Source organism: Laccaria bicolor, genomic scaffold (assembly GCF_000143565.1).
Source record: "Laccaria bicolor S238N-H82 LACBIscaffold_5 genomic scaffold, whole genome shotgun sequence".
Classification (NCBI taxonomy): Eukaryota; Fungi; Basidiomycota; class Agaricomycetes; order Agaricales; family Hydnangiaceae; genus Laccaria; species Laccaria bicolor.
In genome coordinates, this window is record NW_001889876.1 from 2267068 (window position 1) to 2288000 (window position 20933).

At 45.4% G+C, this 20933-nt stretch overlaps 7 protein-coding genes across 7 annotated transcripts; 3 read left to right on the forward strand and 4 right to left on the reverse strand.

Moving 5' to 3' along the window:
- Positions 1-429: 429 nt before the first annotated feature.
- On the forward strand, positions 430-1957 carry LACBIDRAFT_324499 (uncharacterized protein; the record flags this gene model as incomplete). Its single annotated transcript, XM_001877597.1, has 4 exons — positions 430-940; positions 1000-1196; positions 1719-1731; positions 1869-1957. 4 exons carry the CDS (start codon positions 430-432, stop codon positions 1955-1957), a joined length of 810 nt encoding a protein of 269 aa, XP_001877632.1.
- A 1051-nt stretch (positions 1958-3008) lies between these two features.
- LACBIDRAFT_314289 (uncharacterized protein) lies at positions 3009-7942 on the reverse strand (the record flags this gene model as incomplete). The annotated part of the gene is made up of 11 exons (XM_001877944.1): positions 3009-4329; positions 4375-4477; positions 4530-5247; positions 5296-6780; positions 6839-6901; positions 6957-7030; positions 7091-7192; positions 7244-7298; positions 7364-7487; positions 7545-7687; positions 7742-7942. The coding sequence occupies 11 exons, from the start codon at positions 7940-7942 to the stop codon at positions 3009-3011; spliced, it is 4389 nt and encodes a 1462-aa protein (XP_001877979.1).
- A 724-nt stretch (positions 7943-8666) lies between these two features.
- Positions 8667-8936, reverse strand: LACBIDRAFT_314290 (uncharacterized protein; the record flags this gene model as incomplete). The annotated part of the gene is made up of 2 exons (XM_001877945.1): positions 8667-8755; positions 8813-8936. The coding sequence occupies 2 exons, from the start codon at positions 8934-8936 to the stop codon at positions 8667-8669; spliced, it is 213 nt and encodes a 70-aa protein (XP_001877980.1).
- Positions 8937-9986: 1050 nt separating this feature from the next.
- On the forward strand, positions 9987-11403 carry LACBIDRAFT_324501 (uncharacterized protein; the record flags this gene model as incomplete). Its single annotated transcript, XM_001877598.1, has 5 exons — positions 9987-10007; positions 10331-10381; positions 10593-10870; positions 10928-11091; positions 11327-11403. The coding sequence occupies 5 exons, from the start codon at positions 9987-9989 to the stop codon at positions 11401-11403; spliced, it is 591 nt and encodes a 196-aa protein (XP_001877633.1).
- Positions 11404-12376: 973 nt separating this feature from the next.
- LACBIDRAFT_324502 (uncharacterized protein) lies at positions 12377-18868 on the reverse strand (the record flags this gene model as incomplete). The annotated part of the gene is made up of 21 exons (XM_001877946.1): positions 12377-13505; positions 13561-13699; positions 13750-13893; positions 13974-14338; positions 14425-14567; positions 14635-14803; positions 14857-15050; positions 15097-15465; positions 15622-15732; positions 15784-16167; positions 16427-16437; positions 16474-16620; positions 16672-16746; positions 16798-16875; positions 16949-17121; positions 17172-17262; positions 17364-17475; positions 18185-18384; positions 18454-18517; positions 18543-18555; positions 18618-18868. 21 exons carry the CDS (start codon positions 18866-18868, stop codon positions 12377-12379), a joined length of 4362 nt encoding a protein of 1453 aa, XP_001877981.1.
- A 258-nt stretch (positions 18869-19126) lies between these two features.
- On the forward strand, positions 19127-19990 carry LACBIDRAFT_324503 (uncharacterized protein; the record flags this gene model as incomplete). Its single annotated transcript, XM_001877599.1, has 4 exons — positions 19127-19215; positions 19260-19328; positions 19502-19935; positions 19977-19990. The coding sequence occupies 4 exons, from the start codon at positions 19127-19129 to the stop codon at positions 19988-19990; spliced, it is 606 nt and encodes a 201-aa protein (XP_001877634.1).
- A 199-nt stretch (positions 19991-20189) lies between these two features.
- LACBIDRAFT_324504 (uncharacterized protein) lies at positions 20190-20928 on the reverse strand (the record flags this gene model as incomplete). The annotated part of the gene is made up of 5 exons (XM_001877947.1): positions 20190-20355; positions 20406-20550; positions 20609-20701; positions 20751-20807; positions 20847-20928. 5 exons carry the CDS (start codon positions 20926-20928, stop codon positions 20190-20192), a joined length of 543 nt encoding a protein of 180 aa, XP_001877982.1.
- Positions 20929-20933: the final 5 nt, after the last annotated feature.

The window sequence follows — 20933 nt, forward strand, 5'->3', positions numbered from 1 at the left end:
TGGAATGGTATGTGGCATCCATACCATGGTATGATGGAATTGGTATGAGGGTCATACCACTCTGGAATGGGGTACCACTAAGGTTCCCTATTTCAAAGAATTGGATAACCTCATAGGTACCCTAAAATGGGTGACTGAAGTGGCCCATCCCCTCCCTCTCTAGTATACACTGTATGTAATTAAATATATTTTGTATTATAATTGAAATACATCATTTTTTGATTCAATTTACTTGTGAATTTTATAATGAGGTCTGAATTTCTGACTTTAATAAATACAGTTCAAGTCACCTGACCTCTAACTCAGTGCTGATCAGAACTGCTCAGTGCTGAACCATCCTGTCTGATCAGAACTGATCAGCTCTGATCAGAGCATGTGGGGGAGGGTAAAGTACTGCTGCAATCTCACACCAGCACAACACTCGATGCAATGGCTCAGTGCCTCGACAACTTTCATCAGTACAAAGACATTTTCATCGAGCTTGAGGCATGCAGTCCAGGCCACTTCAACATCCTGAAAATTCACTCAATGCAACATTACGTCGCCCTTATCAGGATGTTTGGCAGCACAGACAGCTTCCACATTGAATCACCCGAACAACTCCACATCGACTACGCGAAGAACGCCTGTCGAGCGTCAAACAAGAAGGACTACACAGTACAAATGACAATATGGCTTCGTCGTCGGGAAGCCATAGACAGATTTACCCTCTACCTCAACTGGGCACGGAATGGCTCCTACAAGATTGACAAAGACACCTCTCACCCCCCACCCACCTCCAGCACCAGAGACACGAACGACGATGGTGGTGATGATGACAAGGCCATCATTATCTCCAAAGCAGCTCCCACTTCTGCCAGCATCCCATCTCCTGCTGTAAATGCATACTCAGTTGCATTGCACCACCCAGCTGCTCTTCAAGGCATCCAGGTTCCTCGAGGTGCTACAAATGTTTCTGGCTAGTGCCAGATGTCCTATCATCCTGCGACCCTTTGACAGCTTCGACCTCTTCAAATGCCTCTCGTTCATTCTTCAAGAAATCCCTCAAGCCAGCTCTAACAGTCCTAAAAACATCATTTGAGCAACACCACCTGTTCCCACACGTGGCCGTCAATCAGCTGAAGGTGCACATATGGACTTCGCTCTCATATGCACTGGGGAACGGAATGAGAAAACTGAAGGCACACCGCTTCAAGGTAAGCTGCCCATTACATTGATTACTTCACCTCTACTTATCAGTTGATCATGTCTAGGACTTAGGATAGCATGCATTCGCGTGATCTTCAAATTGCCCACGCTGTATCGTGTCTGAACGGCTCATCCCCTGGCCTACATGGAATGGTTCACCCCCTTTGGCACCCAGGATCCAGTTACTGGCCTACATACTGTCAAACCCTCAACCCGCAACCATCATCCTTACACAGAGATCATCGAGGTGGATAGGATTGTGCGGAATTGTCATCTCATGCCCAAGTATGGTAGGAGGAAGCCAAACTCTTGGGCATCAGATAATGTCGCAGAGGAATGTCCGGCTTTCTTCCCTAGCCCATATAGTGATACCCATAGTTTTTGTCTCTTCAAAGTAGGCTTGAAAATGCATCATTCTTAGTACTTTGGCATGCATAAGCAAAATTAGACTTCAGCTCCTGATATCAATCTCGTTGTCATCACTATTGGGCTTCCTTTGAGTTACGTTGAGTACCTTAATTTTTTTATAGATCTCTACGCAATGTACAGGGCTACCCGAGCTACATAGAGGTCCATAAATTCTGGTGGCTACACAGACATACATAGCCACATGAGTTCTACACCACGAAAATGTGTTTCCAGATGAGTTGTTGCTGAATGCTTTCCTGTATTCACTTTAGGTCGCTTTGAGATTGTAATGGTGTTGACAGATGAGGATGCTTCTTTGGGCAATGTAGGCAACTTGATTTTGAGGGCAGATGTTGGTTGAATTATAGTGTCAGTAGGGTCATCAGAATCAGAGTTAGCTGAAGTATAGATATCTGTAGAATTGGCTTCTGGGTCATCTAGAATCTCTTGCGAGTGTTCTTCAGCTAGAGTGGTGTCCATGGGTTCCACAGGAGTCGGGCTTGGTGGAACCAGAGTGGAGAATCAGGATCAGAAAGTCCAGCTGTTTCCAATATTGCAGCTGAAGTAAAATATGCTGATTTTTGAGGAGTCTTGGGAATAGCTTTGGTAGGCTTTCTCTTGTGTTTCTTGCTGTTCTTCACATTGGCCATGGCATGCATTGTGGTTGCAGCAAGAGAGACGTAACGTGCATGTGGCAGCTTGTGAACTCATCAATTGCATCACGAATCCCACCCTGATTGTCTTCAAATTTTGTGAGGCTCTCCAAATACATATTATACACATATATTTCACGTCTTGGAAGAACTGAACCTTTTGAACACAAATGAAAGCCAATCTGCTACAAGATATTTCTAAAATACAATATCTACAAAATAATGCAATAAAATTTGATCTGATTCAGGTAAACTTTCCGCATTGAAAAGCCGGTCAGAATGAGCCATAATACATCTCTATCGGACGTGTTTTGCGTGTACTAGATGCTGTGCAGTAATTTCACAGTAAAAGCAGTGGAATTCTAAAAAAATGATGCTGCACCTTCTGTACCGCTAGAAATAAAATACTAAAAAGAAAAATAATGAATACGAAGATAAAAGTAAAGGTACACTGAACAAGTCCTAATCCTTCAACCTTATAGTGGTACAGTGAAAGCAAAGGAAGGTCATGTTCATGCAACATATACATTGAACCTATTAACTCTGCACTGAAAGTGTTTAGCAAAGACTAAAAAAATAACAAAACACTGTGAAGTGTGCCATGAATGGAACAAGGCACACTTCCACAAAGGTTTGTTATATGTCATGTAATGAATGAAAAGATATAAAAGTGGTAAATGACAGCAGGGTAATGAAACACAATGATAAATGAAATATCACACACAAATGATGTAACCAGACTATGGAATGGATAGCTTCTTAAATGTGATCATGTAATGATGAAAAACACTGGCTCCAATTTGCACCATGAACAAAGTTTTTAAACTGAAGTGAAGTTGGAGTGCAACCAATCACAGTAGTTGTTCTTGGCCAGAACAAACCAGATTGATTTTGATGTGGCACCCATAGGAGGTAGGTATTATCTGGCAGCATGATCCAGTTATTATCAAGGTGACAGAATTTTAACAATGGTCCATAGGAATCACAAAGAAAGGGTTTATGGAAGTCAGACATACTAGTGTTCCCATCTTCAGAATATATAGGAGTGATTGGCAATACAATGGGATTTCTTGAAGTAGCACAAGGGGAAAGACAAGACACTGCAAAGGGATCCATAATTGTCTGATCTATCTCAGCAACCTGGACTGTCTTGTCACCAAATTCAGGGACAGTGTGCCTGCCATGAGAGGAAAGCCCAACTGAAGTAACCCAAAGATCATGGCCTTTGAAAGAATTTATGACACTCTGACCTGTCTGAGCATCCCACACTCTGGCTGTCTTATCCCAAGATCCAGAGACAATGTGCCTGCCATTAGGAGAAAATGCAACTGAAGTAACTCTACCATTATGACCTTTCAGAGGATCTATGACACTCTGACCTGTCTGAGCATCCCACACTCTCACTGACTTGTCCCAAGATCCAGAGACAATGTGCCTGCCATTAGGAGAAAATGCAACTGAAGTAACTCTACCATTATGACCTTTCAGAGGATCCATGACACTCTGACCTGTCTGAGCATCCCACACTCTAACTGTCTCATCCCAAGATCCAGAGACAATGTGCCTGCCATTAGGAGAAAATGCAACTGAAGTAACTCTACCATTATGACCTTTCAGAGGATCCATGACACTCTGACCTGTCTGAGCATCCCACACTCTAACTGTCTCATCCCAAGATCCAGAAACAATGTGCCTGCCATCAGGAGAAAATGCAACTGAAGTAACTGTATCATCATGACCTTTGAAAGGACCCATGACCCTCTGACCTGTCTGAGCATCCCACACTCTAACTGTCTTGTCACAAGATCCAGAAACAATGTGCCTGCCATCAGGAGAAAATGCAACTGAAGTAACTATATCATCATGGCCTTTGAAAGGATCCATGACACTCTGACCTGTCTGAGCATCCCACACTCTAATTGTCTTGTCCCAAGATCCAGAGACAATGTGCCTGCCATCAGGAGAAAATGCAACTGAAGCAACATAATCATCATGGCCTTTGAAAGGATCCATGACACTCTGACCTGTCTGAGCATCCCACACTCTCACTGTCTCATCCCAAGATCCAGAGACAATGCGCCTGCCATCAGGAGAAAATGCAACTGAAGTAACATATCATCATGACCTGAGAGGACCCATGACCCTCTGACCTGTCTGAGCATCCCACACTCTAACTGTCTTATCCCAAGATCCAGAAACAATGTGCCTGCCATCAGGAGAAAATGCAACTGAAGTAACTGTACTCATCATGGCCTTTGAAAGGATCCATGACACTCTGACCTGTCTGAGCATCCCACACTCTAATTGTCTTGTCCCAAGATCCAGACACAATGTGCCTGCCATCAGGAGAAAATGCAACTGAAGCAACTGTATCATTATGGCCTTTGAAAGGATCCATGACACTCTGACCTGTCTGAGCATCCCACACTCTAATTGTGCTGTCATCAGATCCAGAGACAATGTGCCTGCCATCAGGAGAAAATCTAACTGAAGTAACATAAGCATCATGGCCTTTAAGAGGATCCATAACACTCTGACCTGTCTGAGCATCCCACACTCTGACTGTCTTGTCATTAGATCCAGAGACAATGTGCCTGCCATCAGGAGAAAATGCAACTGAAGTAACTCTGTCATCATGGCCTTTGAGAGGATCTATGACACTCTGACCTGTCTGAGCATCCCACACTCTAATTGTCTTGTCCCAAGATCCAGAAACAATGTGCCTGCCATCAGGAGAAAATGCAACTGAAGCAACTTTATCATTGTGGCCTGCAAGTCTGAGAACACATTTCTCTGACCAATGGTCCATTTGACCCATCTTCACAGTCAATGTCCTTTGAAATAGCTTCATAAAACACATGGAGACTTTTGAAATTTGTGGTGCAAATGGCAGTGCTGACAAATATATATGTGGTGCTGCAAGAGATATTGGTTCCAGGAATTCCATTACAAATCTACTTGCATCATTTGCAAAGTCTGATAAGCTGCACTTCAAAATCTGTATTTGTATGAGCATAATAGTAAATTTTATATATCTATGACTCACTCTACTCCAACTTGCAGCTAACAACAGTAGTTGAGCAGCATGGTTCACTGTTCCCATCAGACTCATAACTTCAAGCCAGTGTAAAAGATGTACCATCAAAAATTCCTCGACTGCAGCTTGTGTTTCCAGCTGTAATGTTTTATTACAAATTTTCTGTAAATAGCTGGCCCAGAAGTAGCTTGCATGATCCAAAGCTGTAGATTTTACTCTCTTGATATGCTCATTCAGCTCTGGTATGTCTTTGTTTAAAACATAGGATGTTTTTAGATTAAAGAAGTTGAATTTTAGGTTTGCATTCATAAATTTCAAGCAATAGCCAGCAAAACGGAGACTGTGCAGCTGACCATCTATCCAAAAATCTTTGGATCTCTTTGGATCCACCAGAAAATCAGCAACTGACTGGTGGCAAACATGCACATAGCTTGCATCACTGATAGATAGAATTGGCCTAAGTTGACTGATTATTGAATTTAGCAATGCATCTTTGACTTCCAGAAGATCTTTTAGGTCTTCAATGCGAAGTGGATTCTTTGCAATAACAATTGAACCCAGAACCAATCTTAAAGTTGCTTCCTCTGATTTTCTGAGACCTTGCAAAGCAACAGAAATGACCTGATGATACAAGCTGTCAACAGCATCAATTTCTTCCCCAGAGCCAGCAGAAATGATATCTAGCCTCTCTTCAGGATCACCCCCCTTATTCAAGATAAAGTCCATTGCAGATTTAGCCCAAATGAACAGCCCAGCAACTTTTTTTACAAGTAGTGATACTTTTGCTGGACCAGGCCAATTTTGGGGCAACCTAGTTACCTGAGAAAATCTTGCAATAAAGTATTTTTCAAGGTCATCAGAAGTCTGAGTAGATATCTCATGTCCAGTATGTAGATTATGGTGAACACTGACAGATTCTAGTGAACTCTGAATATCACCATAATGGCGACTTGTAATGAGGAGCTTCAAAGATTTAGGAAGGCAAGACCAGGATGTCAATGAAGGCAAGAGTTTCTCATATGAATCACACTCATCAAGAGCATCAATAACAATAAGAAGAGGCTTTGCTGAGGTTGTAAAAATCTCCCCTAGTGGCTGGGCAATAAAGTGCTCAAATTGCATAGAAATATCAAAGCCTCTGATGTTAGCTTTTTGAGTCTCCAGTGCCTGAGCTATAGCCTTTTTTAGATCATTGGATCCTAGAGCAAGGTCCAAAGCAAGACGTCTCCATAAGTTATCTGGGTCCCGAAGCTCAGCTTCATCACGATGGAAAAAAAATTGCCCAGAAAAACAGTGAAAACCAGCAACCACAGTTGAGGCAATTGTTGTCTTTCCAGAACCAGGACTGCCAGAAAGCCAGAAAATGTTATGCATATCAAGATCATCAAGCCATGTTTGGATATCATGAAGCACATCTAGTCGGGTTCCAGGCATGCATCTCTCTCTTACTTTGCCATGTGATGGAGCTCTAAGCTCTTGCAGCCATTTTTCCACCTGTATTGTTTGTTGATGATATAAGCTGGTGATAAATTTTACCCATTTTACAACTTACCTTTAACTGATCTGCTGCATCTGCTATCTTGGCTTCAATTTCCCTGTTGTCATTAATAATGATCTATAGTAGATCAATGGTCTTGAGAAGAGGCATTTGAAACAAGTCAATCACTTACAGTATTTGCAGAATTGAATACACTATCATTGATTTGAAAATCATGTGCCTGATTAAGCACATGTACCTGAGGTACTTTATGAAAATAATAAAAAGTTATCAAGCAATAGTATTGGGGTACAAGTATGTACATACCATTTTCTGTAGCTGTAGGCCTTTCAACAATATTCTTTCTCTTGATGGCCTTGGTGGCCTCTGGTGTTCTAGTATCTTCCAAAATCTCACTCCCCTTGGCATCTGTACAATTTAAGAAAGAATATCAAGTTAAATATCTACAACTTGACTTACTTGCTTTTTCTGAACTTCCCTCAACACCAACCCCAAGAGAGGCCTGAAAGTTAGGCTGAATAATCAAGGAAATGAGATGATTTAGAACAGTTTATGTATGTCAAACCTCATGATGCTTACAAGTGCATTCAGCTTGGCCTGGAATCTCTCAATTTGTTCTGGATCTTTTCTAAAATTGGCTACTCTCTTAAATGAGGTCTGTTGTTGGATCTTCATCACATCTTCTTTCATATGATCCAAAATGCTAGTGCATGACTTCAATCAAGGAGGTCTCCACAATAATGCTGTCAAAACCACGCACCCTTTCAGATTCTCAACATTTGATTGCAAAGTCAATGGAACCCGACTCTCGTTGTATTGACAGGTAGCCTGAACAATCTCCTCGACCTTCCGAATGAGACTCGCAGAAAAAGCGGCCCAATCCTTCTTATTGATCTTGAATTTCTGTGGCCATCGCATATATAGACATAGCGGAATGATTACAATAAGGATACACACCTTAACCATTCCGATTATGGCCAGCGCCTCAACGACAGCCGCCTTGAGAGGTGGAAAGGTGTCGCCAGACGCAGCGACAACCTCGAGTGCAGGAAGGCCACCTACGCTGATTACTTGCAGAAGGTCGTTTCCCGCGGGATTCAACCCTGTAATGTTCATATTGTTGGTGTTGTTGGTACCGATAGTCTCGTTTGCGTTCATGATGATGGTGGTTGATAACAGGAATGGTTAGAGCGTCAAAAGTTGGCACGCCGCTGCAGTGTGTTGTAGTCATGTGACCATATTGAACTACGGTTACTCTGCTTCCCATAATTTTCTATCGAAGGCCAGTTTCTACCCCAAAACACGGATCTGCCATGTACGCAACTTGACACCCTCCTCAAATCGAGTTAGCCCCCTTTTCGCTATCAAAGTGGTAGGCTTGTTCCATCGCCCACCCACAAAAAACCAGGACCACTGCGCTCGGTCGCAGATCACGTCCTTCCACAACACAAGAAGTATGACGTATACTAAACGAAAAGCAAGCTAAACCACGCATGCCTGCTGCAGCATAGGTATTTTCTCCCTCGTCCGTTCGGTCGTTACTGAGAAGCCAACCGCTCCACAACGCAGACGAAATCCACCTGCGGCTGCCTCGTCTGATCCAACCCCCACGCAGCAATCCCTGCCCCATGACCACTTTGAACACCTTCCAGAAGTTGGCCTCGATCGTATGTCACCCGTACGCTTGTCCCTCCTCCCCTTTCTCTGATGGCGTGTGTCGGACGGTTCACCGTTCCACCGCCAACCAGACATCCCCAATACAAAACGTTGCACGTTGCCTCGCTCGCCATCTGTCCATCAACGGGGGGCCGTATCTTAGAGGAATAACACGTGTGTCGATTGTTGAACGGAAAGGTGACAGTGGGATCTCTGCGGCCAGCGATCACGACTGTCCACGACCATCCATTGCGTTAGTACACAGGGTGTGAGGTGCGCTGGGTGACATGCTTTGGACGTCGCATAGTTGGCCAACTAGATCATGTGTGAATGAGCGGATGAACCGATTTGGAATGGCAAAACATTCCTTACCATCGTTCGATAGCGCCCTGTAAATTGGATTAGTGACAATTTCGTTCATTTGCGCCACTGCAGAACAACCAGGATGCGGCAAGAGGGTGGTGTGTTGGGAGATGTGTGGCAGACGAAAGGACATCGACAACTCCGTCGGTGGGTCGTCCAATGCTTAGGCGGCAGTACTGTGTCCAGGGAGGATGGGGACGTTGGAATGGTTACGTTAAGTCAACCTCTGGACTAACGAACAGATTATGAGAATATTGGCAGATGAGGAAAGAATACGTACCACATTGACTTGTACGAATTGCGTTCCCATCGAAAAGGTGGCTCAACGACGCCCGATCCTCCTAGAAACGGTGCGAAGGACCAGACCATGGATCCTTCCGTAGAGGAAAAGAGGTGAGCGTCCTTGGGGCGTCTAGCCAGGAGAGATGACAGTTGTGATGAACGATGTCGTGAGGCAGAAGTTGTGGGGTTGAACATGATGTAGTGGAGTGACACCGACACGAATGTCTGCGACAAGTTTTGATCAACGTTGACTGTGACATCGACAGACAATTGCAACCTTGCACGATGTCTAGTTGCCAGGTGAGTTCTCCCTACCCTGCCTTCTTACTTTCGTTATGATGTTCACTTTATTACACAGATAACCCCTTGATCTTTGCTGAAAAGTCCTTGCAAGGAACGGCCCATATTCCAGGTTCAATATCACAATCCCAAGACCACTCACTACCTTGCTTTCACCGCCTCTACGTTCTAGCAGCCGAAATCTCAACGTCCACGTTTTAATTTTGGGCCTTGCCGTCATCACCCGCCCGCCCACGTTCGACCTTCGAACCTCCAGGCACTTCAAGTTCTTCGTAATGGCGCTGTGATGACCTTGATAGGTAAGCACTTTACCTCCTCGAATAGGTCTAGTTTTCATCTTCCTTCTTGCAGTACCGACGTAAAATCGCGTCAGACAGACGACTATGGGCCGGAACTCCGCAGCCAATTGCCCCTCCAACAACGAATTTGGCCCATTCTTGACACGCCGTGCCTATCATATCTCCCAGGAGCAAGGACCTTAGGCGGACGGGCTTGAACGTAGTACAAAAGGAGCCCCTCACATGGAGGTTTATGGTAGGCCTGGGTTCGCCTCGAGGTGGTTCAGGCGGTTCTTTCGGTCGCATACACGCCCTTTCTCTGAATGTCAAGTTGGAGGCGGATGGTACGTTAAAGCGTACTGGCAAGTTGCAAAACACTTGTTAAAGGAGACGTCTCGTGACCTCATTGTTTACGCGTACGCTTTATTTGTTCACTCTCTTTTCTCTTTTCTATTGCTCGTTTTACTTCCGTTATTTGCTAGTCTTTGTGACTTCTTTACCAGTCTTTGTGCAAGCCACAAATCCCCATCCTTTAAATACGAAAACTTTATTTCTTATCACCTCAGTCGTCATAACACTTCGTGTCTGACTCTGAGGTGAGTTTACTTTACATATTTTACTTTACTATTACTGACAACTACCTGTACTTAGTTCCGTGCGTTTACAGGTAGTTACCAAATACAGTCGTCATAACACTTCGTGTCTGACTCTGAGTTCCGTGCGTTTACAACACTGACCCATATACTCTATCTACCAGCAGCATATTGAATGGACACATCACTCCTAATAACGACAGCGCATCAACATCAGCCCAGAAAATAACCCCCCATCCGGATTTTCATGAAACACACTCGGACCCATGATTCACCCATCCATAACAACCGACTGCACCAACCGCTCTTTCGCCAGTAACTTATTACCCTACTCAGCCTCATCTGGTCTCGGATCTACATCTCCAATCCGGAAACTGCGGGGGGAGCAATTCGGTGCTCCCTCCCGTGGAAAAACGGTTTCTTCAGACCATCCGACCAGTCGATCTCACGAGCTGTATTCACATCGACAATCACAACACCTTGCGGCGCTTCCCCGGAACTTTCTTGTACAACAGTCGGTCGTGTTTGATCATCTTGACCTTGCCCATCACCGTGCCCATCCATGACGGGGGTACCGCTACGGTACTGCTCCATACACAGGGCTGGATAGTGCAGTGCGTTACCTCTCTATCCCTTCTGACTCTTCTTCAGCTAATTGACTGCAGCTGTAGACTACGACAAGTTTCACCTACACAAGAGGCTCCCTTAGGTTGCGAAAGTCTGAATGGCCGGAAGATGCTTGCTTGCCCTCTGCCGACTCTTCTTAGTAGTGGGCCTTCCTCTTCATCTGTACGCATTTCCGATGGTTCAAAGTACTGCTGGCATGTGGCCCCAGGTACGTTAAGCATTTAAAACTTTTGAAGAGATGGTTAGCTAATAAGTCATCGACTAGGTCTCTGTGCTAGACTCTCGATGTCCTTACTCGCCATGTGCATGCGTGAAGTGCCCCGGGTTGCCTGCGTGAATCTCCACCATCTCCTTCAAGTCAAACACCAAGTTTCCAGCGACTTCATAGCAGATCGCAAAGAGCAGATGGCGTCGTCCTCCCGGTTATCCCGAGAGACTTGCAGCCATATCTCGCTTCTCATTCGTCCCATATGCTCTCGTTCATTTCGGCAACGTAGGGGAGGATTGGTGGGAGCGTTAGTAGGAAGCCGTTGGGAGGAAAAAAAGCCCTGTTGCGTTGTGACGTCTGGGTCTTCTTCATTCGCCGTTAATTCCTACTGAAATCAGACGTACGCAGCGGTACCTCCAGGAGCGGCGATTCCGGGCCACTATACTCTTCCACCTGCAGCTATGCTACATACATCGAGCCTACATTCGCCGCAGTCGGTATTCCTGAGTAATATCTTTACGACTCGAAGTATTCATCACAACTCATACAGGGAAGGGAAACCCAACTACATGTCTTGTTATCCAACCAAGATGACTGGAATACGGCTGACTTCCAATGTGCCAACATCACCAGATGCTGGCAGGAGTGTGCAAACAATACTCTTACAACAGTGAAAAATGGTTTGCACACTTTACTCTTGACCACAATATGTGTGCATATAGCTACAGTGCCTTGGTGACAGCAATGTGTGCAAATCCACACCTCACAATCTTGCACTTGATGCGCAACATTGATGACTAAGCTGATCAAGATGGCATCATGCAAAAACGATGACGCACATTCACTTCCCGATCATGCGATCGGGAAGTAAATGTGCATCATCCGAAGGCACAAAAATCTGAGATGCGATGTAAGTATCTCAGATTTTCATCATCCCATCTCCGTCAGAACAATGTGCGTGCACAAACTTGATCTTGATGCGGTGGGCGTGCTGACATTGATAACTAAAAACAGAAGTATTTTTGATTTTTTGCATAAAAGCATATAATTCCAAGGTACAAATTTGCTATCTACAGAATAGTACGAGTCCTTCTAACATCTCTTGCTTAAATACAAGGTGGGGTGATGTTCTATTTAATATATGTAAGGATTTGATGGCGTTGGAGCGGGAGGAAGGTAATGGCAAACATATACAAGCATCAGGCTGACCACTGCCTTTGGGCGTCAAAACATGGGGCAATTAATCCACCGCTGCACTAGATCTTACAATAGTATCATACGCAGTCTATAGATCATTATCACTGATGTCACCTTCCCCCTCTAGTTCAGGTGGAATGACATCGCTAGTACTCATCTTCACATATTCATCAACGAACCGCCAAAGATGCTCAACATGTAACTTCATGGACCGAAATTGAGCTGCCTGTTGCATTGCGTATGCAACACGACCTTCGACCATTGCGAAATCTGCACGCTGCTCCTTATCATGTGGAAATCTGTCCGACCAAGAAACATGACGAATCCGTGCCTCCCACACTTTGGCATGTGTTTGAAAGTATTGAGGCACGCGGCGCATTTCCTCTCGCAGGAGCTGAATTTCTTCGTACCACCGGTCGGCTCTTGCCTTGCTCTTACAGTACTCAATGCGTAGACCTAAACACCAGTGAGATGAGAGTTTTAAGAATCTTGTGAGGAATGTACCGTCTTGTAAACCCTCATCCTCTTGGTCTTGAATACTTGTACCAAACTTTGTCCAAATCCATGAGATGGTACGATGACCCTCCGATGGTACGGATCTGTCTGACTTTGGTTTACCGGGTTTACGCCGTGCAAGGTGATCATCTTCAGGATCTTTCAATCCGTGCACATCTCCATCCTTCAGATTTGGAAAGTCGAGTACCCATCCCATCTTTGACAATGGCGGTGCCAAATATGTGAGTGCAGCACAGGCAACACGGTACTTTGCAGCAGATGCATTAACCTTGGTCTGAACACGTGATATGACAGTACGTGAGCGCGTGTTCATGTACTGGCCAAACTGGAAGCGATCCTTGTCGATGTATAGATATGAGCATACTCGAAGGGACTCCCTCAATTCATCCAATGCATCATGAGCTTGTGCTTCGCGCAACTGCCACTCAATGTTGAGGAGGCGCATATCGCAAAGGTTGTCGAGGTCATGTGCGATTGCTGATGGAAGCCACAATTTGATAGCCTCCGGGCGCTCCTCTCGACCATCAGGATGGGAGGAAGCACAAGCACGAATGACACGAAGATGGGGAATGTATAAATATTGGATATCGATCCAGGCTTGGATTTTGCGGTAAAGGACGTTAGAACGAGTTTGTAATTTCGTCTTCTGCGTATCAGACGCATGTAACCCAAGGGCGCGTAAATCAGAAAGGAGGCGTCGTCTAGAATGTTAGATTTGAGTAGGTGGAATATAAGTAGGTTATATGAAAAACGTACTGTTGCTCTTCGATATCCAAACCCATCATTATGAGCGTACTTGCGGAGACCGCCTCATGCATTACATATGCCATACCAGTTATCATCTGCTCTGCTTCCTCCTGGGCCATCGCACGTCGAACAGTATCTTGTGAAACACCTGAATGAACACCAATTAGTTATGTTAAAAGGCAATTGCACTACACGCACTTTTGAATTTCGCAATGAAAGGGTTAGATTTCGAGTGATCAGCTTCCCACTCTGTTAACTGGTTGATCCACTGGGCGGTCGCGGCCTGTGGTAGTCCATTATGGAATTCGAGGTAGCGGTTCTGATGATCCGAGTACTCTGCAACTGCAGTTTTAATTTTTTTGAGAAGAGTTACGCCTAAATCACTATTAGCGAGTGTGGAATATAGTAAGGAGTTATCGCACCCATTAGAGTCGTCTTTTTCCAGTTCCAGTTACCAAAATGATCATCGAGGGTGTCCCTTCGAGAACCAGGTCCCATCTCCCGGGTACTCATCGCAACAGGGTTGATGTGAGACCACCCGCGTTCTGGCGCTTCCCCATCAGTTCTTCCTACATGACGGTTGAAGTTGAAGGAGAACTTCTCCTGGCAAGCCTTAATATGGGCGGGTAAATGGAATTTCGGAATAAGGAATCGAAATCTTGTATGGTCATCATGATCAACATGCATCGTATGGGGGTACTTCATCATTCGACCCCATATGTCAGAGCTCCATTGACATGCAATGTCGTATGAGACGACTACCTCAACCAGGTCTGTGTCTTTTACGCTACTAAAGAAGAGGTAGTCCATATTCACGTATCTGTGTAGAGATTAGCTGCGAGCAGAGCGTCCAAGACGATCTATTGAACTTACCGCTCCCCCTTTTGAAGATCTCCTACAGATGACGGACGTTTGATATCATGTCGCGCGCAATCAACAGTCCCAGCACCGGTTGTAGCAAGCCCTTTCCCCGATCGCTCCTTGTTGACCGCATCGTGGTTTGAACATGTGCTTGGCTAAAAGTTAGAAGCATATTCAGGAATTAAAAAGAAAGCAGAGAAGCGAACTAAGAAGAGGACGTACGGGTTGTTCAATAAGATCACTATATTTGGAGAGATATGACTTGTACTCTGTCTCCTTTACGAAGTATGCACTACCATCCATCAAACTGGGGTCAGCCTCATCGCTCGATACGTGTTTCCTCTTCAGACGGAAGTTCGCATCAATCGCAAGAAAGAGACAGTAGAGAAATCTAATTTTTTCAATTGAACATTATGGTTCGATACATTCCGTGAGATATCATACCGTTGGCTGGGCATAGATTCCTTCCAATTAGCCGGAAGATTCCAACCTGGCTGAGGACACGCTGGACAGAGAACTGCACACTGCCCATTGCCGGTTCCTTCAGTCCCCGTGGGATCGTGACCACGCCCAAATCTCTTCAACATCTTGATATTTCGATATTCTCGAACCATGCGCAAAAATTGACGATACCGATCCTGAAATAGTCAGAAAAACACTCGTGAAAACAAAGCATCAGCTCACCTTTGAGGGAGCGCCGGTATTGTTTGTATGGCATGCTAACGCACTGTAATACTCAAATGCGGAAGCTTTCGACTCGAAGGAAAGAAGCTGAAAGTGTTTGAGAACCCGAAACGTCGCCGCTGACATGGGCTTCGTCACTGTGGAAGGAAACCAGCGATAGCGAAGAAGCTGGATAAAATGTGGTTGTGCGGTCTCGCAATTGCAAAAGTCGATCCCAATACTGTGGATTCCATTGACTTCTGTAACAGTGAAGTCATCGCCAAATGCTGGCTCAGGATGTGAACAGCATTCGCCAGCCTTATGTCCCAGCTGAATTCTGAGGCCGAGTTTCTTGAGGGAGCATTCCGTGAAATACGCTCCAGTCCATTCCTAAAGTTTAGAAGTTTGGTGAATAATATTAAACTCCAGAAAAGAGACTGATACCTCAATGCGATGGAGTCCATTGGTTTTGTGTTGATCCAACATACACCCCCGACAAAGTAACTGCCCACCATCACAATCCATGCATCTATACTGCTCACTCACAGCCTCGCAGTGTGCACAAGATCCAGAGGTATAGGCACCTCTCCCCTCCCAACATATATCCTCCGATACAAAGCGATCACGGTCTTGCATCCATACTTTCAATGCGTTGTCCTGAGACCTCGATCAATGTGGGCTTGAGAGGGGAGCAAGAAAGGTTCTTACCGAAGGCTTTTTGGGTCTTGGAAGCACAGAAACTTCATTGAGATGATCGAAGTAATCTGGATCAATGGCAAGCATTTCAGCAAAAGCATCTAAGAGGGATGACAGACTCTGAATTGGCTCGTCATCCTGATCTTCCTGACTTGGCATAAACGATTCGACATCCAATATATCGTCAATTTGAGAGGGTGATGATGGGATGTGTAAGGTTTGGGAAGACGACACAACTGGTCCAGTCGCCAATCCATGAAAATATGTTACTGGAATGAAATCGCTTGAGGGAGGTGGCGAAGTTTCACCGTCGGAATCTGGGACGTGGATCCATTCACCATGTTTTCGTTTCCTGGGTCGACCCATCCGTACGTTGAGTAAGTGGTAGCGCGTACCCTGGCGTACCACACAGACGATTCACATGGGAAAGTGATTCAGGGCAGTGCCGATGCTTATGCTTGTTTATTGTAGATGTGGTCTTCGCTTCTACGGAAACACGGCGTGCTTCCTGGTTACCTCGCTCATGCTTGCATGATCACATGTAATAGAAGTGCGTATGGCACGCAGATAAATTGAATATTTAAGAAGTTGAAAAGTTTTTACGTCTAAGCAAACGGAAAGACTTTCGATACATAGCAGCACGAGTCAGACGTACTGCGGGAAGGGCTTAGAGAATGAAGTTCAGAGAGCCACAACGCTTACAGTCATTTCGGTGCTTGACATGGCTTGAGGTTGACGGAAATTGCGGGAAAGTTTCAGGATTCAGGGCATTCGCAATCCAATAGTCAAAGGGAGAGGGAGCGTAGGTCTTGATTATTCCATCAACATCATCAACAGGTGGTTGCATAGCTAAGCGTTAAGAATCAGATGAAAGCATTATTACGCTACAAAATTTTTTACCAAGGTGCATCCGATATGTGTCAAATGGGTGTTCTCGGATGCTCTCCTGGGGCCCCGACACATCCAGTACAGGAGCTGAATCAACATCAGATTAGAAAACCTCTGAAAAGGGATATGATAACTCACATGGGCTGGAAGATCGGAGAGAATACTTCTCTGTGATGAGATTGTCATTCCAGTTATGAGCGATCCGATTGAATTGAACTGTAATGATTGATCAGCAGTATGAAGTGAATCTTGAACGACGAATACCAACTCCAGAATGGGCACTGCCCACCCTCTGTGGTATGACCGCAACAAGCGACATATTGACCGCTATAGGTACCCCGCCCTGGAATTTTGAAAATGCGAGCGACATCGCCATGGAAGCAAAATACATCGAGTTGGCGTGTTTGAAAATGGAGAGGCAAGTATTCAACAGTCAAGGGCCGTCCCTGCTCGTTCAATGGGCTGAAAAGAACATATGTCAATAGATCAATTACCTGAAAACAAAATCGTACTAAGGAACCTCTTGTAAGTGTGGCTCAGGTAGCGCAACAAAGGTAGTGATATTGTCACATTGCTGCTGCTGCTGTTTCAGAGCGAACCAGACTGGATTGTCGATGTGGTAGATATCATGCTGAGGAAAACAAGGCATAGAGGAGATTTTGTTGGGGTGCATGGGCGACGAATGGAAAGAAGAGATGAAGTACCCTCATCGGTGGCACGGAATATTTCGAAGACTGTAGCATGAGGAAAAACAAAAGCATGTGGAGGACGTTCCGTATTTCGAGAGTCCGAACTGCCGCCGATCCGCCGATCCGCCTGGCCAGCATCATCACGTGCACATAACATTACATATTTATACCAAAGAAAATGGGCTGAGCGCGACGAGTACACGCAACCGCGGAGTAGCTACTAAGCTAGTACTGATGCAAGTCGCGAGGGTGGGTTTGACTGTTATAACTAGGTCAAATTCATAATAGCTACTGCTGTCTAATGTACAACTAGGACAATAGTATTTACGTGAGCCACTCCGGATCCACCCAATACACTGGACAGTAAAAAATGGAAAGACGGGGAGGGAGCCCATTCATCGAGGGAGGGATGAGGCCGTTCGTCGAAGGGGAGACTTGGGGTTGAGGGAGGGAGGAGGCTGTTCGTTGAGGGAGGGACGAGGCCATTCGTCGTCGGAGGAGAGCGTTCATCGAAGGGAGAGGCCGTTTGTCGAGGAAGGGGGCCGTTCGTCAAGGGAAGAGGCCGTTCGTTGAGAAAGGAGACCTTGTCGACGGCAGGAAGCCGTTTTTTTAGAGAGGGAGAGGGCCGTTCGTCTAGGGAGGAGACTATTTGTCGAAAGGAGAGGCCGTTCGACATTTTTCGAGAGAGAGAGGGGACCGTTCGTTGAACGAGGAGGCCGTTCGGCATTTGTCGAGGGGGGGCCGTTCATCACAATCATGCTCGTGTTGGTTGTAACATCGAGATATGGGATGGCCGCATGAGTGATTGTCATCAGGAATCGAAGTAGGTCACTCACAAGCCCTATCAGCTCAGCCGCTATGTTGTGGTTGCCCAAATGCCGCGCGCCATTGTTGCATTTGTAGAGCGCTCGATGCGCGCGAGAAGCAGTGGTGACGTTTAACATCCCCTGTGACCACACATTTGGAACTGACATGCGCAATGTGGAAGAGCTGCACTCTGGGGCATTTTGAAGAAGGCACTGCCCGTGATTGAAGCCTGGAAGATGATCATGAAAGAGTTTTGTCAGGATTCAAAGCCGGCGTAAACAAGTAGCAAAGTACTTACGAATCTTGAAGCCGAGCGGTTGCTGAGTGTTGGCTCCACGGCCATGGAGGGTGGATACTGTCTTCTAGGCAACTGAGTCCCAAACGCACCAGGTGAGAATGACTGATAAGAACGAGATTTTAGGCGGTAGGACGGACATGAGATCCACGATAGCCCGAACTCACAAATGCTGTACCCCAGTCGTACTGCGCCCTCGAATCCACCACAAAAGAGAAGGGGTAGTCACGGCATCAGCACGGTGAATCCTCGGCGCTACATTGCTCGGCAAGGTCGCTGCGGGAACAAACTGCGGCTGAGGAGACCTCGAACCCGCCAGGGAAGCCATGTTCTGGCAGAAGGATGCAGGAGAAGAGACTCGGAAGATGTGTTGCACCCCAGGATTGTGGGAACTTTCCTGGATACCTCTCACGGTCATGTACTATGGTCGCACACCGTCGCACACCGTCGCAAACCCCTTGCAGCCAGACCGTACATACTCTTTTTCTACTTTTTTAAAAAGAGAAATCTAAATAGAGAGAACAAAAGAAAGTTGCTATATTGAAAAGGCTGAGAATCAAATCAAGTGGGGTAGTCCATCCAGATTTCAGACTAACAAGTTATCAACTGGTCGCAAACCTAGTCACAAATGTTGACGTTGATTTACGCCCTTCTTGCTGGCATCCACAACTCAACCATGGGCAAAATTCAAAACACAGACAATTTGGAATGTCAGGGCAAGTCGAGCTCAGAACGGTTATCAAAGCATCAACGATACTATCGAAGGTGTGCCATATTCAAGTAGATGAAGGAGATCAATTAAATTCTAGATGTAGTCACGGGCCAGAGGTTCGGCTGAAGAACGCTGAGCGCAATCGTTTGGCACGTCTTAAAAAAAAGTAAGTAAAAGATGAAAAGATTTTACTAGGCTGAAAGGTTATTGATAGAAAAGACGGGAAGCAACACTTGTCAGCGGATGCTGAAAAAAATGATTCTGCAGTGAAGGAGATGGATATGTTTGTGAACTTCGGATTTGTATTCTCTAATTCTACTGAACTAACCCACACTGCAGTGAAGAAGACTACTCAAATGAAATATTTGATTTCCATTCTTCCGAGAATGACCCGAACACCGTACTCGACAAGAATGATCAAGAGAACTGGGAATATTATCGCCTTTTATCTATACGTCAAAAAATCCTGGAATGGAGCAGTCTGTGGGGCGGCTATAAACTTTGGGCCCAGGTATTACCTTCAGAGTATTCCTCGGCTCTCAAGGCAAACAAAGGGGGTAAATTTATTGAGGCCTGCTGTGACCACATCAAAAAGGGGAGCGAAATGTTGGCCACACTCCGTTTCTTCGGTGGCATTCTGCCAGAAGAACCATGGAAAATCAGGCAGCTGTGGACGATTGTGGCAGGTTTATTAGAGATCATGATTGAAGCCCTCACCATCATGGAAACGCGCATCAACTTCATTCAAGATGACCCAATGAATCTTGCTACTGGTGCGTGTCTTGGCAAAATGATTGCAACCGCAGTTCACAAGAGGTCGACACTTAGGGCTTGGAGAATAATAATAGTTCAAATTTTGCAATCCCTCGTTAGTCGGACTTGCACGCTACAAGCCGCAGCGCCTGCGTGTTGGAATTAAACTCTGTTTGGCACATAGCTATACCAGAGATGCTGCGCACTTGAGTACTAACACTATAACATATGTATTGCAAGAGTTTACAAAACTGGAGAAGACACAGATGTAGATCTAAGGAGTAGACCGGGTGATGACGCGCCTAGTCTCAACCATGATCACCTCCACAACGTGACCTGCATCTAAACCCGCATCATATGCACTCTGTGCCTCTTGCTCAGATTTATAGCGGTTTACTACAAACCCAGAAATGCCGTTAACATTTGGACCAATATGGTGTCTGTCAGAAAGTAAGCATGAAGGGGCATATAATTAATGTGGGTTACGCACGATCCCCGATAAACGCCTGGAACTCGTCCCACAAGAACCGCATACCAACGATCCTCTGCAGCAACAAATGGATGGTATTCTGACTGAGGCTTGGCAACGGGGGAATCCTCCTCGATAGCGGGACCTTGATCAGGACCGCTAGCTCCTGCTCCAAGAAGTTCAGTCAACCACGGAAATATATTATAATAGTGATATCGGCTTACCTGTTAATGTAGTAACACTTGACTGACCAACTTCTGACAACCCCTGATCTTCCAATGCAGATTCCAATGCTTCAGTCGTTGCCAGGAGTAATTCTGTTGAAGGATTAGTCATTTTCTGAAACGATAAAGAAGAGCAACCTACGATTTTCAATAAATGCCTCGCTATACTCTCGCATCGCTTTTGAAAAAAAGAAAAACACTGTTAGCGCAAAGTCAAACAACCAAAACATCAACTGACTGGAATATGCGACGTTTAACGCATCGATGGTGCGCTCTAAGACCTCTTTGTTCGAGGTGCATTGAGTGCACGGAAGCGACATTGATG